The 15,888-nt window shown below is 35.5% G+C and overlaps 1 protein-coding gene across 1 annotated transcript in view; it reads right to left on the bottom strand.

The window, feature by feature from the left end:
* Positions 1-5,846: 5,846 nt before the first annotated feature.
* Positions 5,847-15,888, bottom strand: part of NHLRC2 (NHL repeat containing 2) — a 60,666-nt gene continuing 50,624 nt past the window's right edge. Inside the window, exon 11 of the mRNA XM_054503837.2 lies at positions 5,847-14,574. Within this exon, the coding sequence (XP_054359812.1) occupies positions 14,318-14,574 (257 nt within the window). The 3' untranslated portion in view covers positions 5,847-14,317. The remainder of the gene's footprint in view (positions 14,575-15,888) is intronic.

Below are 15,888 nucleotides of genomic sequence, written 5' to 3'. Positions count from 1 at the left end.
ATTCATTTGTAGTCTTGTGAGGTCAGTTGTCATGCTCCCTTTTATTTCCAAGTCTCTATGCCACTGTTCTGGAGATGGGAGTGAAGTCAGTGCCCTGCTATTTTGGAGTGACACCTGTGCTTTGTGAGCAGGGCACTAGGTGGTGGCGGCAGCCTCTGGTCTTCTTTGCTTGACTCTTGGTGTGAAATCGCTGTCCTGCCAGTGAGCCGAGATGAGAGTGTCTAAAGCTCCTGTAATCTCAGCTCATCATGCCTGGGGAAGAAGCTCCACTTTATGAGTGGGGGCTTAGTGAAGGGAGAGGACCTGTGGACTCAAGGCTGCCCTCACCTGGAGTTTAGCCTTTTCAACACACAGCTTGGGGAGAGGAAGATGCTGGCAGCCTACCCCTCCTGGGGAACTCCTGTAGCCCTTTACTCGGAACTGGGGAAGGGGGAGTCCCACCTTCTTGGCCACAGCTGGAGTGGAGCTTCCATCACATTGTTCTGGGGCACGGGGAGGGAAGGAATGGTCATGACTCTGGTGTCACAGACTCTCACAGTTCGTATCGAGGTTTAGATTTTCTCGGATAAATGTTTCATTAACTACATGCCTTTGGGACAATTTCCAGAGACTTTAAATAGCTCTTTTAAAAAGAATTTTTACCAGTTATGGTTGTTCACTGGAGTTCCTCGTGTGCCATTCAGGAATATACCTTCATCTCCAGCACTGGCTCTCCTGTCCACAGAATGCATTAATTCTTGGCTTTATAACTCCAGGTGGCTGTGAACAGTTCAGGTAAGGCTGACAGAAAACATAAGACTGGGAAAGAAGATCTAGCAGGCATATGTGTGGGGAATTAATATTGAACTGAAGAAAATGTTAAAAATATGTAATGATTCACTTTGAAATGAGAAAGTTAAGGTTATAAAGAGCTAGGAAACATGTTCATTGAACAACAAGCAAGTGGAATGCTTACATCACAGAGCAGGGTACAGAGATAAGACACAAGGAATCATTTCCTGGCAGGGCTGTTAAATAAGAATATACTTCCCATAAAGTTTGCAGAATAGCATTTTAAAATAGCCTAGATCCTTATCTTCACACAGGTGACCTTATGAGTGGCTAAAATGCAGCTTCTCTATCGCCTCACTCATTGTGGTAAGTTTTGACAGAAGGGCTTTATTAACACAAATTATTAAAATGACTTCAGTGCTGTACCTTCCACCGACAACACTGAACCACAGCAAAAACATCCAAGGGTATCCTACAACTTGTAACAGCAAGGTGCAAGGGAACCAAAGAAGGTTCTTGGCCATGTAGATGATTATCTTGTTCTTCCTCCAGAAAGTGACACAAATAAAAGCAGGTTTTTTTTCTACTTGACTTTCTGCAAGGCTGACTTAAGCTTACTGTAATACTGCCCAAAGACGAGGGAACAGGGTAAACAGCCTCATTAGCTCCCACGCAACGCTAGGAATTTTAGGTCATGTTAGCTTCCTGAACATGGACAAGCTATTGTTCTTCCCTTTCCAGGATGGGCAGATAAACTATACTTCAAATATTTATCCTATCCTCCTTATCTTGCCTACTCTAATAAGGGACTTGGTTGTGATGTCATTTCCAATGAAATGCCAAATATAGAACCATGTCAATTTAAAGAGATAGATACTACTGAATGAGATGACTCCTTTCAAACGAAAACTCTAAACATCTTAGGAGAAATGCATGCTTCTCATGTGTTGGCAGCATTCCAGAACTCAGCCTTTCTTAGGCGTCTCCCACTTTTCAGTGGCAGTTCAGTGATTTCTTCAATAAGCGGAAGTAACAGCAGACACATTATACAGTGATAATCTGTTAGTTTCTCTGAGCAACTGAAATTAAAATATGCTTAACATATGCAATCCCAATTTTCAAAGTTTGATGAAAGTTACTACTTACTAAAATGATACCCTAAGATTGACTAGAATTGTGACTTTGGCGTCACAAAGCAGAAACTAGAAACTGCAACTGGTCAAATTCACAAGATATATATATATATATATATATATATATATATATATATATATACATATACATATATATATATATATATACATATACACACACACACATAAAATGTTGGCATACATAATTTAGTATATACAATTTGTGTATTGTATATCTCACAAGAGAGATATAAGCATGGTTTAAAAGTTGTGGAGATGTTTTTAAATAAAAAGCTAAATTATCTGAACTAAAAGAAAGTAAACTTAAAGTGGTTTGAGGAACAGCAAAATGGCCCACGGCAGTTAATGTGAAAACACTTTCTCATTTCCCCAAGTCTTAAGTTTCTTACCTAGTTAAGAGTTTAAAATATAAGTCGAATTAGCGAGATTAGAGTTATACCCATTAATAATAGAGTTGTACCCATTAATAAAGTTGCATTTGATTAAAAGCATTTTGAATAATTTTCTGAGCCCTACTAAAACTCTGTGTATCTGTAAAATGCACTATTACTTGAATGGGTTTGTAGCGTATGTCTCATTCCAAAAAGTGTTATAAAATCCGAAGGCATAAATAACAAATTATTGTTTTGAAATAAAACGAAACAGATTTTTCCATAAATATCTCAAATCACGGTCTCTGAGAATGGCTCAGAACTTCAGGTCATCTGGTTCCATTTCTCCCGATGTGACAAATACTCCGATCAACCACCTCCCAGACTCTATTTGAAGACATTCACTGGCAGAAAACTCACTCCTCTCCATGACATGAATAATGCAATGATTTGAGCATTTAGTAGTTGTTAGTCACTGTGTTAAGTGCTTTTCTAACATTATCATAAAATAATTCTGGGGTATTAATATCCAGATACAGACAGGAAACTGAATGTCGATGGAGATGAAGCAATTCTGTTAAGTGACAGCGTTGGGTCAGCTGGCACACAGTTGGTATCTGAGACACTGCACTAAGCTGTGGCACGCTTACTCTCATTTTATATTTTTCTCCCTATATTCTAAGATAAACATCATAGGGTTTTTTTCCCCAAACATTTATGTATTCCACATTCTTATATTCTCATTACAATTCTGGTTACCTTTTCCAGAATGTACACAAAGCAAGCCTTGTGACTGTGGGAAACGGAAGCAATCTTTTTCCCACTTATTTTTTGTGGAGACAGGGTCTCCTTATGTTGCCCAGGCTGGTCTTGAACTCCTGGCCTCGTGATCCTCCCACCTCAGCCACCTAAAGTACTAGGATTACAGGTGTGCACCACCATACCCAGCCCTTCTACTCAATTTTGCTGTAAAAAAATTATTAATCTATGAAAATTCAAACAATACAAAAATATTGTAGGATCAATAAATACTAGTTCCTCCCTACCCCCTTCCCCAAATTCAACTCTATATTGTTAATTAGGAATTTGTTGTGTCCTACTATATTCCTTTTTTCTATTCCTTTATATATTTCCATAAGATAGGTGTGTAGATGCACATATATACATATATCCTGCATATATATATGCAGGCAGTCTTTGCTTTGAACAATTCTGACAGGCACAATTTCAGTTACATGGTTTAAATAACACCAGTCCCCAAACAACACAGTTCAAATTTCATTTCCATGGCATATTAGCTGTAATTACTAAGTACAAACTTCACTGTTAGCTCTTCAACCCACAACTCACTAATAACAGGTGTGTCCCATGATCAGTAACCAATAATGTCCCTTATCTCAAAATCCGTCAGTGACTGGTCACTACACATCTGTTATGCACAGACAGCAACGTGTGTAGTTGTATTGCCTTTTTGTGTCCTGGCGATAGAGGCACATGACATTTTACAAAACTAGAGAGTTAAAACAGGCAACTGGCCAAAAAAGACAAAAAATACAGCAAAGAAATGAAAAGCGATAACACTGGAAATAAAATTTGGGCTGACTGTGGGAATGCTGATACCGTGCTCTTTGATAGAGACTCTAGGTAAGAAGCCAGAGACACTTAGTGAAAGGGAACTTAACGTTTATCAACGTAAGTGAAGATATTGGTTATAATGAAAAGATGATGTCTCAAAGGAAGTGATGCTGGCATAAATACATCATAGAACTCTTAGAGATATTTTACAACTGAAAGGAGTGTAACAATTTGCCAAGGCATAGAAAACGCACTTACTCTGTATTGCAAATTATGAGATGCAAGCAAGCACTGTTCAAATGCTCTTGGTAAGTTTGACAAAAACTTGAATTCTCAATATTTGCAATGTTTTAAATTATGGTATACTAAATAAATACTAGCTTTACTATGTTTTTCATTTCCCCATTTATAATTGGCAGAGAGCTTTTAATATTTTCACTAATGTTTTTTTTAAAGGTCATGAAACAATCATCTTTTCCTTCATTGACTGTTGAGTGGTTTGCACAGCTTCAGCTTGCAAGGCCGTTTTTATGGTCACGCATTACTGTGCAAAGCAAGGATGGTTTATAGATGTACATATGTGGACGTGTATAGAGCTTTTAAAAATAAGATTTACGTTTATTCAGAAACTTGTTTTTCACATAACATGTGAGTACAAGTAGATGTCTGATTATTTTTAATGGCTGCATTATATTCCATGGTATGGACAGACCATTGTTTACTTAATATGTTCCTATTGAGACATTTAGGTTATTTTCAGTTTTTCACTATTACAATGTTGATACGCTTTTGTGCACATAAGCAAGTATTCTACTAAATCAATTTCTACAAGCGCAACTACTGGATCAGTGAGAAAATGTTCAGCTTCACTGGTGGTCATGGCAATGCAAATCAACACAATGACATACCATCTTATATCTAAAGGGCAAAAATTCAAGTCTGACAATATAATGGTGAATACGTGGATCCACTGGCTGTCACGTACTTGGCCAGTGTGAGTGTAATTGGTGGAATCCCTTTGGAAAACAGACGCCTACGTCGCCTCCGCACTTCCCACAGGTGGGTGTGCATGACTTGGGCTTCTCTCATCATTCAAATTCATTTGTGAGGCCTGGACTCCCCTATTTACCTTGTTATGGGATTTATCCTTTTTGTTTTATTCATTTTCTTGTCTCTCCTCCCAACTACAACACAAGTTCTAGAGCAGAGATCTTGTCTAATTTGTTCATCTCTGGGCCTGGAATATGGCATAAAACAGGTGCTCAATAGATAGCTGAATTAATGCATTTGCATTTCTTGATTTGGTGAGACTGAACATATTTCAATATTTTATCTCTTTTGTGATTGCATGCTCATATTTTTTGCCAATTTTCCAATTGGGATGTCTTCCTCTGATTAGTTTATAAGAGCTCTTCAGATACTACACATAGTAATCCTATGTCCATTTTGTGTCTTGAAAATATTTTCACAGTTTGCATTTCCTTTTTTCATTTCTTTCATTATACAGATGGTTAAAATTTTTATGGGGTCACACATGTCAACTTTTCCAATCATGCTTTTGGGCTTCAGGTCACTCTCAGGAATGCCATCCTCACCCTCAACACTATAGGTCACCTCCTTTATCTTCTTCTGGCGTTTCTGTAATTTTATTTTTTATGTTATGTCATTAATTCCTTTCAAATTCAGTGTGCAGTGTTAGGTAGAGATCTAATTTCTGTTGTTCTTTTCAAATGTTCCCAGTATTGTTTATTGAATAGATTACCCTTTCCCAATATATATATTAAAAATCTCTATAGTAATTATGATTGCATGATTTGATCTTGAGGTATCTGCTTGCAGTTAAAAAAAATTTTTTTAAACTAAGTATTCTGCTTTCCATGTCCCCAAAAGCTGAAGTAAATCATGGCTTACAGGTTTCTAAGTAGCAGAGTTACCTCATGATATACTTAGAAAGCACATTAAAACAGAAACATGGTTTTAGAGAGAAAATATTTAATCTATTTCACGAAAAAAATGTACAAAGCTTTAGAAAAGAGGCATCAGGTTTCCATGTACAGTATAAACACATTCTCACCTTCTATGATCACTTGTATTACACTTCTCTTGGCTAGTAAAGAAGCCACTGCACTCTCATTCTAAACAATCTTCTGTTAACACATGCACTTGAAAAAGTCACTGAAAAGTACAGTCTTGAAATAAATGTAGAAATACAATGTTGTACAAAAATATATTAATCTGTCTACATGAAACACTTAAAAATGCACACCAAGTACATTCTTTTAGAACTAGACTATGTCTAGAAATTTCAATATATGAACTTGTAAATTGGATTTTCGCTGCATTTTTAATCACTGGAGAAAAAAATATAATCAAGCCTTTGGAATGAGAAACATGAAGTTAGCACAGCAGACCAACTCTATTCTCAGAAATGAAACCATAAACTTTATCCATACAAAAGATGGGAAAGAGTTTGAGTTTCTAAAATTGACATATTTATGAAATGTTATAATTTGAAACTGCAATCACACAGCAAACTTTCATTTGTTCATAATCCACATGTAAAGAGATGACAATTACAACATTTCTAATTGTCTCTCAATGCAACACTGAGAATTTAAACTTAAAAAAATTAGCCTATGTAAAATATAATTAGGAAGGTATACCTCAAAGTAGAGAAAATTAATTTGAACTCACATGGGGTATTGTTCCCCTCCTTTGAAAACTGAGCTATTAAGAAATGCTACGAAAAAAATACTACAACAAAATTGTTCTGACATATCTGTTATTTATATAACCATAATTTCTCACTGAGACTTCTACAGAAACTACTATTGTTTTTAGTAAGAGGGAGGCCTAAGGTGTGGAGAGGAAGCGGTAGTTTATTTTTTACAGGTATATTTTGATGATGAATATCACAGGCATGCATGAACAATACATTCCAACTCTATATAAACAAAAACTTGCTGGCATTTTGAAAAGTGTAATAAATACAACAGGGAGCCCATCCTGTACATGCTCAAAGAATGAATATATTTCCAGTGGCATTAAGAACAGTGACTACAAATTCTAAAAACAGAAGATAGTTGTAGGGCAAAGTCCTTCTAAATGTTCAGAGACGAACGTGTCTATTTTTCCCATTAATTAGCATAATTTATCAACTAATGTTTTGCCCTATTTACTTCAACATATATTTTTCACGAGCTTAGCACACATTAGATAAAGAAGGAATAACAGGCCAGGTGTGGTGGCTCATGCTTGTAATCCTAGCACTTTGGGAGGCTGGTGGCTTGAGGCCAGGAGCTCGAGACCAGTCTGGGCAACATAGCAAGACCCCACCTCTACAAAAAATTAAAAAAAAATTAGCCAGGTGTGGTGGCACACACCTGTGGTCTTAGCTACTCAGGAGGCTGAAGCAGGAGGATCCTGAGCCCAGGAGTTCCAGGCTGCAGTGAGCTATGATCATGTCACTGCTGCACTCTAGCCTGGGCAACACAGCAAGACCCTGTCTCTTAAAAAAAAATGGGAAGGGAAAAAATAACGATTTAAATTGGGCAGATTTAAATCTGAGAGCTGATTTTGGCTACTTCTCAGCATCAGTTTGAGGTCTCCTTTCATTTTATTTCAAATGGAAATAGATAACCAAGTATATTAAAAGCAAAAGGTAGTAAAATATGTCCATATTACTCACACTTTCAAGTTTTCAACATTAAAAAATAACTGACCATTTGCTTAATTCTATATTACTTAAAGCCACCAAGCCTGTGGTAAGTTGCTGCTTAAAGAGGAAGGAATTCATACCATGCCCTGACAGTTACAAGAATGCTTTTTGGTATAAGGCTATTTAGTGTTCATTTGTGCTTGTTTAGTGCTTTTTTAGTATATGGCTGCTTGTACAGGTAGGGAAGTATGTTTGCAAATAGTTGCAATACTTTCCTTTTGGTCCTGTGGCTTTCAACAGAACAAAATGTCCTTTGGTACACTTGAAAGTGACATGCCAGTGAAGAAGAGGGACACACCAAAACAACCAGGCAAACATTCCACAGCAAGTGTCTAGGGTTTTCACTTTCCAACTCCAACCCTTGAAAAGAATTAAACCAAACCAACACACTCAGAAACAGGTGGGATGCAATCAGAAAAGCCGAGTGGGGCTGCCTCCTGTTCCACCTTACCCAGGCTCTGTGATTGGGGCAGCCTTCTGCAAGTCAGAGGCAGCCAGGCAAACCTCCAGCACTCACACGTGAAGGGGCCAGGGTTTGTTAGCCATGGAATACATATAGGTAGATTAGTAAAGCCTCTGACTTTTAATACTATTCTTTATATTATCCTATTGCAAAGACATGGGAAAAAAGCAAACTCTGAATTATTCAGGACAAAATAGTGACATGATTTTGCTAATACTTCATTTAAATAAACTGCCACAAGGGGAAGAAAAGGTAATCTTGGTGCTTAACAGTGGATTCTACTTTTAGAATATGACACTATTATCACTTTCTTATTATCACATTTCCTTACGGATTTCAGGAGAGGGAGTTTATAACAAAATTAACAAAATTCCTTACTGCACCATACTACTACTTAATTAGCACACTAAAAATGAAAAGTTAAGTCTGCATTCTGTGTTTAGGTGATCATGAATCATAATCATTGGTATGCAGCATTTTGCTTAATTCCTTTTAATAGTATTTAGTGCGCTGGTCGCAGCGGCTCTCGCCTGTAATCCCAGCACTTTGGAAGGCCAAGGCAGGCAGATCACCTGAGGTCAGGAGTTCGAGACCAGCCTGGCCAGCATGGCGAAACCCCATCTCCACTACAAACACAAAAAATCAGCTAAGCGTGGTGGCAGGCGCCTGTAATCCCAGCTACTCAGGAGGCTGAGGCAGGAGAATTGCTTGAACACAGGAAGCGGAGGCTGTGTTGCCATGGCACTCCAGCCTGGGCAACAAGAGCAAAACTCCATCTCAAAAACAAAAACAAAAACAAAACAAAACAAAAAAAGTACCTAATGCTAGGCTGGGTATGGTGGCTCATGCCTGTAATCCCAGCACTTTGGGAGGCCAAGGCAGGCACATCACATGAGGTCAGGAGTTCGAGACCAACCTGGCCAACAGAAAACCTGTTTCTACTAAAAATACAAAAATTAGTCGGGCATTGTGGTGGGCACCAGTAGTGGTGAGTGCCAGCTACTTGGGAGGCTGAGGCAGGAGGATCACTTGAACCCGGGAGGCGGAGCTTGCAGTGAGCTGAGATTGTACCCCTGCACTCCAGCCTGGGTGACAGAGTGAAACTCCATCTCAAAAAAAAAAAAACAAAACAACAACAAAAAGTACCTAATGCTGGAATAGGTTGACCATGGTGAAAACTTTACTGTAACAGAATTGCATATATTAATATTTGAGTCATGGGGAGGGGTCTACATACCAGTGTTATTTATGAAACAAGAAAGCAGAAGACTATATTTCTAGAGCTCACTTGGACTAATATTAATACAACAAAATTTTCTTAAATATGAATAAGCTTCTTAGGGTTTGGGATAGTCCTGTGCAAAAGGCTCTTTATGATTAGGTCTTAATTACGTTTTGAAGACCAACCATTAGAACTTTTAAAACAACTTTTGAAACAGCACTGTTAGAACTAACATTGGAAAGCTATTTTTTTAATACATCCATCTGCCAAGAAAAACTCTGGATAATATCTGAAATTAAGAAAAAGTAGTACATAAAATCTTTTGACAAACAATTATAGACTGTTCCAAGGTCTGAATAACAGTATATAATGCAAAGTTGTATAATTAAATGGATTTATTTAAATTGCAGAAACAATCATTGCTAGTGCTTTTGGGGATCTTTGGATTAAGTTACTATAAATATATAAAGTTATGAAAGATTTATGTTTTAAGAAAACCTACTTTAAGAGGCAATACAGCAGAGAGTTGAGCAGACACCCATCCAGGCCCTGCCACTTGCTAAATGTGTGATTTTGGTTATGCTGGTGTATTTGATTATGCTTACCCTCTCTGTGTTTCTTCACCAATCAAATAAGGAAAAATGGTATTTCTCACATAAGGTTGTTGTGAGGATTAAATGAGTTAATACATAAAAGCACCTAATAGATGAGTGCTGGCAAATAGTAAGAACTCAATAAATATCTATTATTCTTGTTACTTTATGTGAAGGCTTAAGAAAGTGTCCATGGAAGAACTCTTAATTGAGCAGTTTGTTTTCCCTCTGCAACTCGGGAGTTAGGAACGAGGAGACCCGTGCCTGAATAAAGGCTCCACCACTCACTACTTCCCCTTGTTTGACAGAATTGAACATCTGCTGGTGCCAGGCACCACTTCAGGCATTGAGTGCTATTCCAGGAGTTTTCTCTTCTTCAGATACGTCACCACTATTCCAAAGCTGTCTCCTCCTCTGTAAACTAACATCTACCTGCCCGATTTATAAGGTTATTTGAAGCTCAAATGAGGCAATATACATGAAAGCACTTTGAAGATTTTGTGAAGCACCACCATTGGAGTGAAACTTTTTGGTTAAGATATAAGTACTCTGGTGCAGGTTGTTGGGCATATGTTGTAGGAATGTGGTTCAAGATGAGTATGTCTGGACCCTCTCAAAGCAAGTTCATTACTTGTAGCTCTGAAAGTCTTATAAAAAATTTTTAATAACACTATAGGCATGCTTCTTTATAACTACAATGTTGTTTATAAAATAGTTATATGCTTCATTATAAAACATTTCTCTTCTTGAACCCAACTCTATGAAGAATATTAACATAACCAATAGTTAGTGGGAGATTTTCCTTCACAAACTGTAGTTGCAAAGAAAATGTAGGGTGATATGTGTTTATGGTCCCAAATTATCATTATAGTAACTAAGCCAGTAATTACCAGTTTCATTAATTACTAAGTGCTATACACACAATATTTCATTGAATATGAGGCAGGTATATCAGCCCCATTTTAAAGGATTAGAATCCAAGTTACTGCAAAATCCAAGCTCTTAACCACTATGCTATGTTACACAATAAATATATCAGAACAAAAAAGCCATAACCATTGCTATCTTCATGAAATCACGTACTTAAGAGAACCAGTAGATCAAAGGACTCCAAACAATGTTCTGAGCTCTGGTAATAAAAATGACTTTTAAAAAGTTATTACATAAGTGCTTACAATTCAGTTAACTTTAACTCTTTAACCTTTATGGGTTTCCCCCCACCGTGATTTTAAAAATAACAGATTGCTCACTGAAGAGAAAAAAAAAAAAAAAAAAGAAAAACAGCAAAGTAGAATTAAAATTAAAATATCCATAATTCCTGCATTCACAAGAACCATTGACATTTTCCCTCTGCATATATTCTTATGTAACTGTCAATTATAGAATTTAAGTAGATTTTGATGATTGTGGTTAAACGTGATGCCAAATCTAACTATCGTATTTTTAACTGGCAGACATAAATTAATAGTAAACTTTGTGCAGGCAGAAAATTATTACATTATAGAGATATGTATTTTCAATATCTTCCTAAATTTTCCAACTACAGAAAAACAAGCAAAGAGTAACTTATCTCAGTTATATAAGCTCAAAAGTATATTGGCCATAAAAGAATCACGAATAATTCTTAATCTTTGTGTATACACACACCTATATAAATATACACATAGTAAATTTTTTTTTTCTGGCTGTTAGGATTTATAGCTTTCTGAAGGTTTGATAATATTATAACTAAATATTATTAGAACAGTTAAGAAAAAACTATTTTTCATAGTCATTGAATTTTGCTAAAGTTACACTTATGGGTGATTAAACTACAAAGTTTTCCGTGTAATGCCACATTACTGGCATTTCAAGTGAGGTGACTTACACTAAAATTTTGTTCTTTTTAAACTATCACTGGACAGAATAATTTATGCAACAAGAAAAGCAAAAGATAAAAAATATGCAGAAGTCCTTATAGAATATGGATCAACAAGTTTTAAAAATAAACTTTCTAGTGCTTCGTCTTATGTGAGAGGTTTATCCTCATCATAAATTCTAGGAAACTATCTATATTGCTTAAGTGTGATTTATTCAAAATCATATTAGTCTACTATAAATAATACTTTTAATGTAAAAAACAATGCAGACTGGCGGTGGGTAAGATTAAGAATGTTCAATAAAACTGTATTTTGAAAGTCAAGAAAAGCATAAGCTAAGGCTAACCTAAAACTGTCTAGACAAATGAAGGGGAATAGAGTCTAAAAAATGCCTTTGCATTTTCACTGTACATGAACATGTATAACAAACACTGTGTTTGTATATTATACTGAAAAATAAATTGTCAGATATTTCTAAATTAGCAAATTAAAACTGTATATACTTCTTTTAGAGTGTGAAATTGTTTATGTTCTTAAACAGAAAATGATTGGGCCAAAATATTCTCATCCTGTCCATCTAGAAATGAGAAACACAGTAAGTCAAATGAGATTAAAAAATAATTAAGGCCGGTAGGGCAAGGTGGCTCACGTCTGTAATCCCAGCACTTTGGGAGACAGAGGCAGGCAGATCACCTGAGGCCAGGAGTTTCGGACCAGCCTGACTGACATGGTGAAACCCTGTATCCACTAAAAATACAAAAAAATTAGCTGGGCATGGTGGTGTACGCCTGTAATCCCAGCTACTTGGGAGGCTGAGGCAGGAGAATCTCTTGAACCCAGGAGGTAGAGGTTGCAGTGAGCCAAGATCACGCCACTGCACTCCCAGCCTGGGCTACAGAGCCAGACCACGTCTCAAAAATAAAATAACTAAGGCCTATTCTCCATAAAAGAGAGTATGTTATACACCCTTTTATTACAGAACATTTCATTTTTTTGATTGCTTGTGGAGAGAAAAGGTTTATGAGGTAATTACATATAATTTTAAACAGGATTCCTTTTAATTTTATATCCATATTTCTCTTTAAAAGTAGCTTCAATAGATGACTAATTAAATCAATGTCATGATTTATACATCCTTACTTCAGAGATTCAGCTAACCTTATGAATAAAACAAACTAATACTACATTTCAAAAAAAAATTAAAAATAGACAATGATGTTTAAAAAAGATTACACTTCAAATTTAGCACTGTTTTTACAGGGAAGGGAAGCATATTATGCCATAGTGTCTATAAATATTTACTGAATAAATAAACATGGTTCACCTGATGTTTTTGAAATCTTGTAAGCTGATTAAATCACAAACATGTTGAATAGGTCTTAAGGAAAACAAGATTAGGCTTTTAAGTAGTTAAAAATTATGACAATAGAAAAAAAACCTTTCCAATATCTTTTTTTAGGGTTAAAAAACAACAAAAATTAAAAAATAGTATCATTAAATCACTGTTTCGGCCTTAATATTTTGAAGAGTAATATATTAGGATATACTGTATCTATTAATAGCATGAAAGCACCTCACACTGAAAATTTCACTTTTAAGGCTTAAAAGTGATTTTTAAAAACATCACAATAAATGATCATAATTTAAATTCTGAATATGGGAACAAAAAAACCTCAAAACCTGAACTCAACAAATCTGCATTTAATGCTTACAAGTGAAATGTACATTTCCAAAACAAGATATGTAACCATCAGATTTAGCTGTCATAATAAATTATTTATCACAGACACTAAGTAATGTGTCCTGAAGTCCCTTTTTCCTTGAAAGTCATAATATTTCTGGGGACTCATTCATTATCTGGTAATGTAGTCACTCAAAAACAGTTAAAGGAGTCAGTCCTTAGAGATTCTATGTCCAACTTTATCTGTACAAAGTTTTAAGGCATTCATAATGGTATGTTAAATAACAAATAATTTATAATAAAAATAGATCAAAACTCTCTTTTAAAAATATCTCAACTGAGAAAACCACAGAAGAGAATAAAGATCCTATTTACCACTGATGTACTCCTTAAACTTCTACAGTGATGAAAAGACTTTTTTTTGGCTTACAACAAACTTTATGCCTTGAATACTTGGTGTTCTTATACAAATGTGGACTGGAGCTTAAGTTCTGCCTAAAGTTACTGTGAAATTTACACATTCAAGTGTGCTGACTGCTATTAATAAAGGTAGAAAAAGTTAGTTAAAATATCTGGTATTATTATTATCAGTATTTATTGCAAATTATCTTATAGTATTCTCTACTGTAGTGTGAACTTCAGTCTTGTGCCAAATAGCAGCATAGATTACAGTATCATGGTTCCAATGATGATCAATGACTCAGCTAGTATCAGCCAAAGCAAAGGAATTTGTTTATAATAAAAGAAGTAAGTAAGGAGCATAGCTTTATTTTAATATCAGTTGTTAGAACTGAGCAATGGGCATCTTGGTATCCAGAGGCAGAATTGAAGTTTTCTTTCCTTAAATTACAGTGATAGTCAGGATGGGGGACAGTAGGTGGTGGCAATGGGTTGCTAGCTAGCTGGCTGGCTAAAATACATACCTGAGCTCTACTGGAGCTATGCAACCTTGCTGTGTATCCGTTATTTGTAAAGGCTGACTGAACAAAATTGCCTTCATCATGCAAGCACTGCTGTCTGCACTACAGTAATAAAGAAACACGCTGATAGATACAATGGCTTCAAGTGATAAGCAATCATCAGGAATTTGTAGTGAAATTGTTGGTTGACTGGAAATGTTCTCTATATCTCCAGATGGCATCTGTCCTTGAAGTAGCCATTCATTGCCTAAAAATTAAAAATGAAATTATTAAGACTGTATAAGACAAGTAGAAAACTGGGAATATCTTATGAAGACTAGATAAACTCAATCAACAAATATTTATTAAAAAATCTCTAAGTGCCAGGCATTGCGGTCTGTGGGAAGGACATAAATATACATAATATATACTGACCACTCATTAGAAGTTCCCAGTCTGATGATTATTATATCTAATTATTATAGTTCTTCCTTTGTTTGGATACTATAAAATAAATTACACATTGATTCTTATTAAAATCAAGCTGAATATTGCAAATATGGCTATAAAGCCTTAATCTCTAAAGTTAAAAATAAAACCTATTAAATTTTAGAAATAAACATACGACACTTGAGAAAATGGATCATTTTTACCAAAAAGATGAAAGTCTTCAGGGACATAAAAACTACAAAATAAAATTTTATCTAGGGAATACAAATGTATGTGCAACTCTGTAGTGACTTTCTGGTTAATAATGAATTACTGAATATCTAAAAATAATTTAAAAATACACACACACTTTATTTAGAAACAGGTACCATTGCATATCTATTCTCTGTGGGCTTACGTAATGTAAAAACCAAGAGATTTTGTATATCTCATTTTAATACGTAAAACTCTTCCCAGAAATAAACAGACTATCTATAACAAAAATCGAATAAACCACTAATAAATTTTAAGCCGTCAAGAATTAACATCATCTTTAAATGTCGTTATTCACCTCGACCTTCTCTTAGAAGGAACATACGTGTCATACTGAGAAAGCACAGACACATATAGACATTCAGCCTAAGAAGGTGGCAGCCCTCAAGAGCCAGCATTTGGAAAATACATGAAATGCTTTCCCATCATGTAAATGGAGAACACTGAACATTTTGTAATGACTCATCTGCACAAAAACTGGACCATCTACTGAGTGTGATGAAATGCTGTCTACTTTTTAGCTTTTCTGTCTCTTTCTTTTGTTCTCAGGATAAGTCAACCGACTCAGAGTGCCTGCCTTTATCAGTCCTCTTGATGTCTCTTTTAGTTTATTGCTTTAGTTTACTGAAAAATCAAATTTGAGAAAAATATGTCAAATAAGAGTAAGAAGGTGAAAGATAAGAATCTAGAGAGATAAGTACAAAACTTTTATGCTGAAGCTTTTAAAGAATTCTTTTTAAATTCTCTTTAAAATTCTTTGGCTTTCTTTGCTTATTCCTGGACTGGAGAGTATCTTTTAACTAATGCATGATTTTGCTAGAGAGATTAGTAGAGAACTTCTTATATTTTATTTATTATTTTTTGAGACGGAGTCTTGCTC

The sequence above is a fragment of the Pongo pygmaeus genome, chromosome 8, assembly GCF_028885625.2.
Source record: "Pongo pygmaeus isolate AG05252 chromosome 8, NHGRI_mPonPyg2-v2.0_pri, whole genome shotgun sequence".
In the NCBI taxonomy this organism is placed as follows: domain Eukaryota; kingdom Metazoa; phylum Chordata; class Mammalia; order Primates; family Hominidae; genus Pongo; species Pongo pygmaeus.
This window is presented reverse-complemented; position numbering and strand designations above follow the sequence as displayed.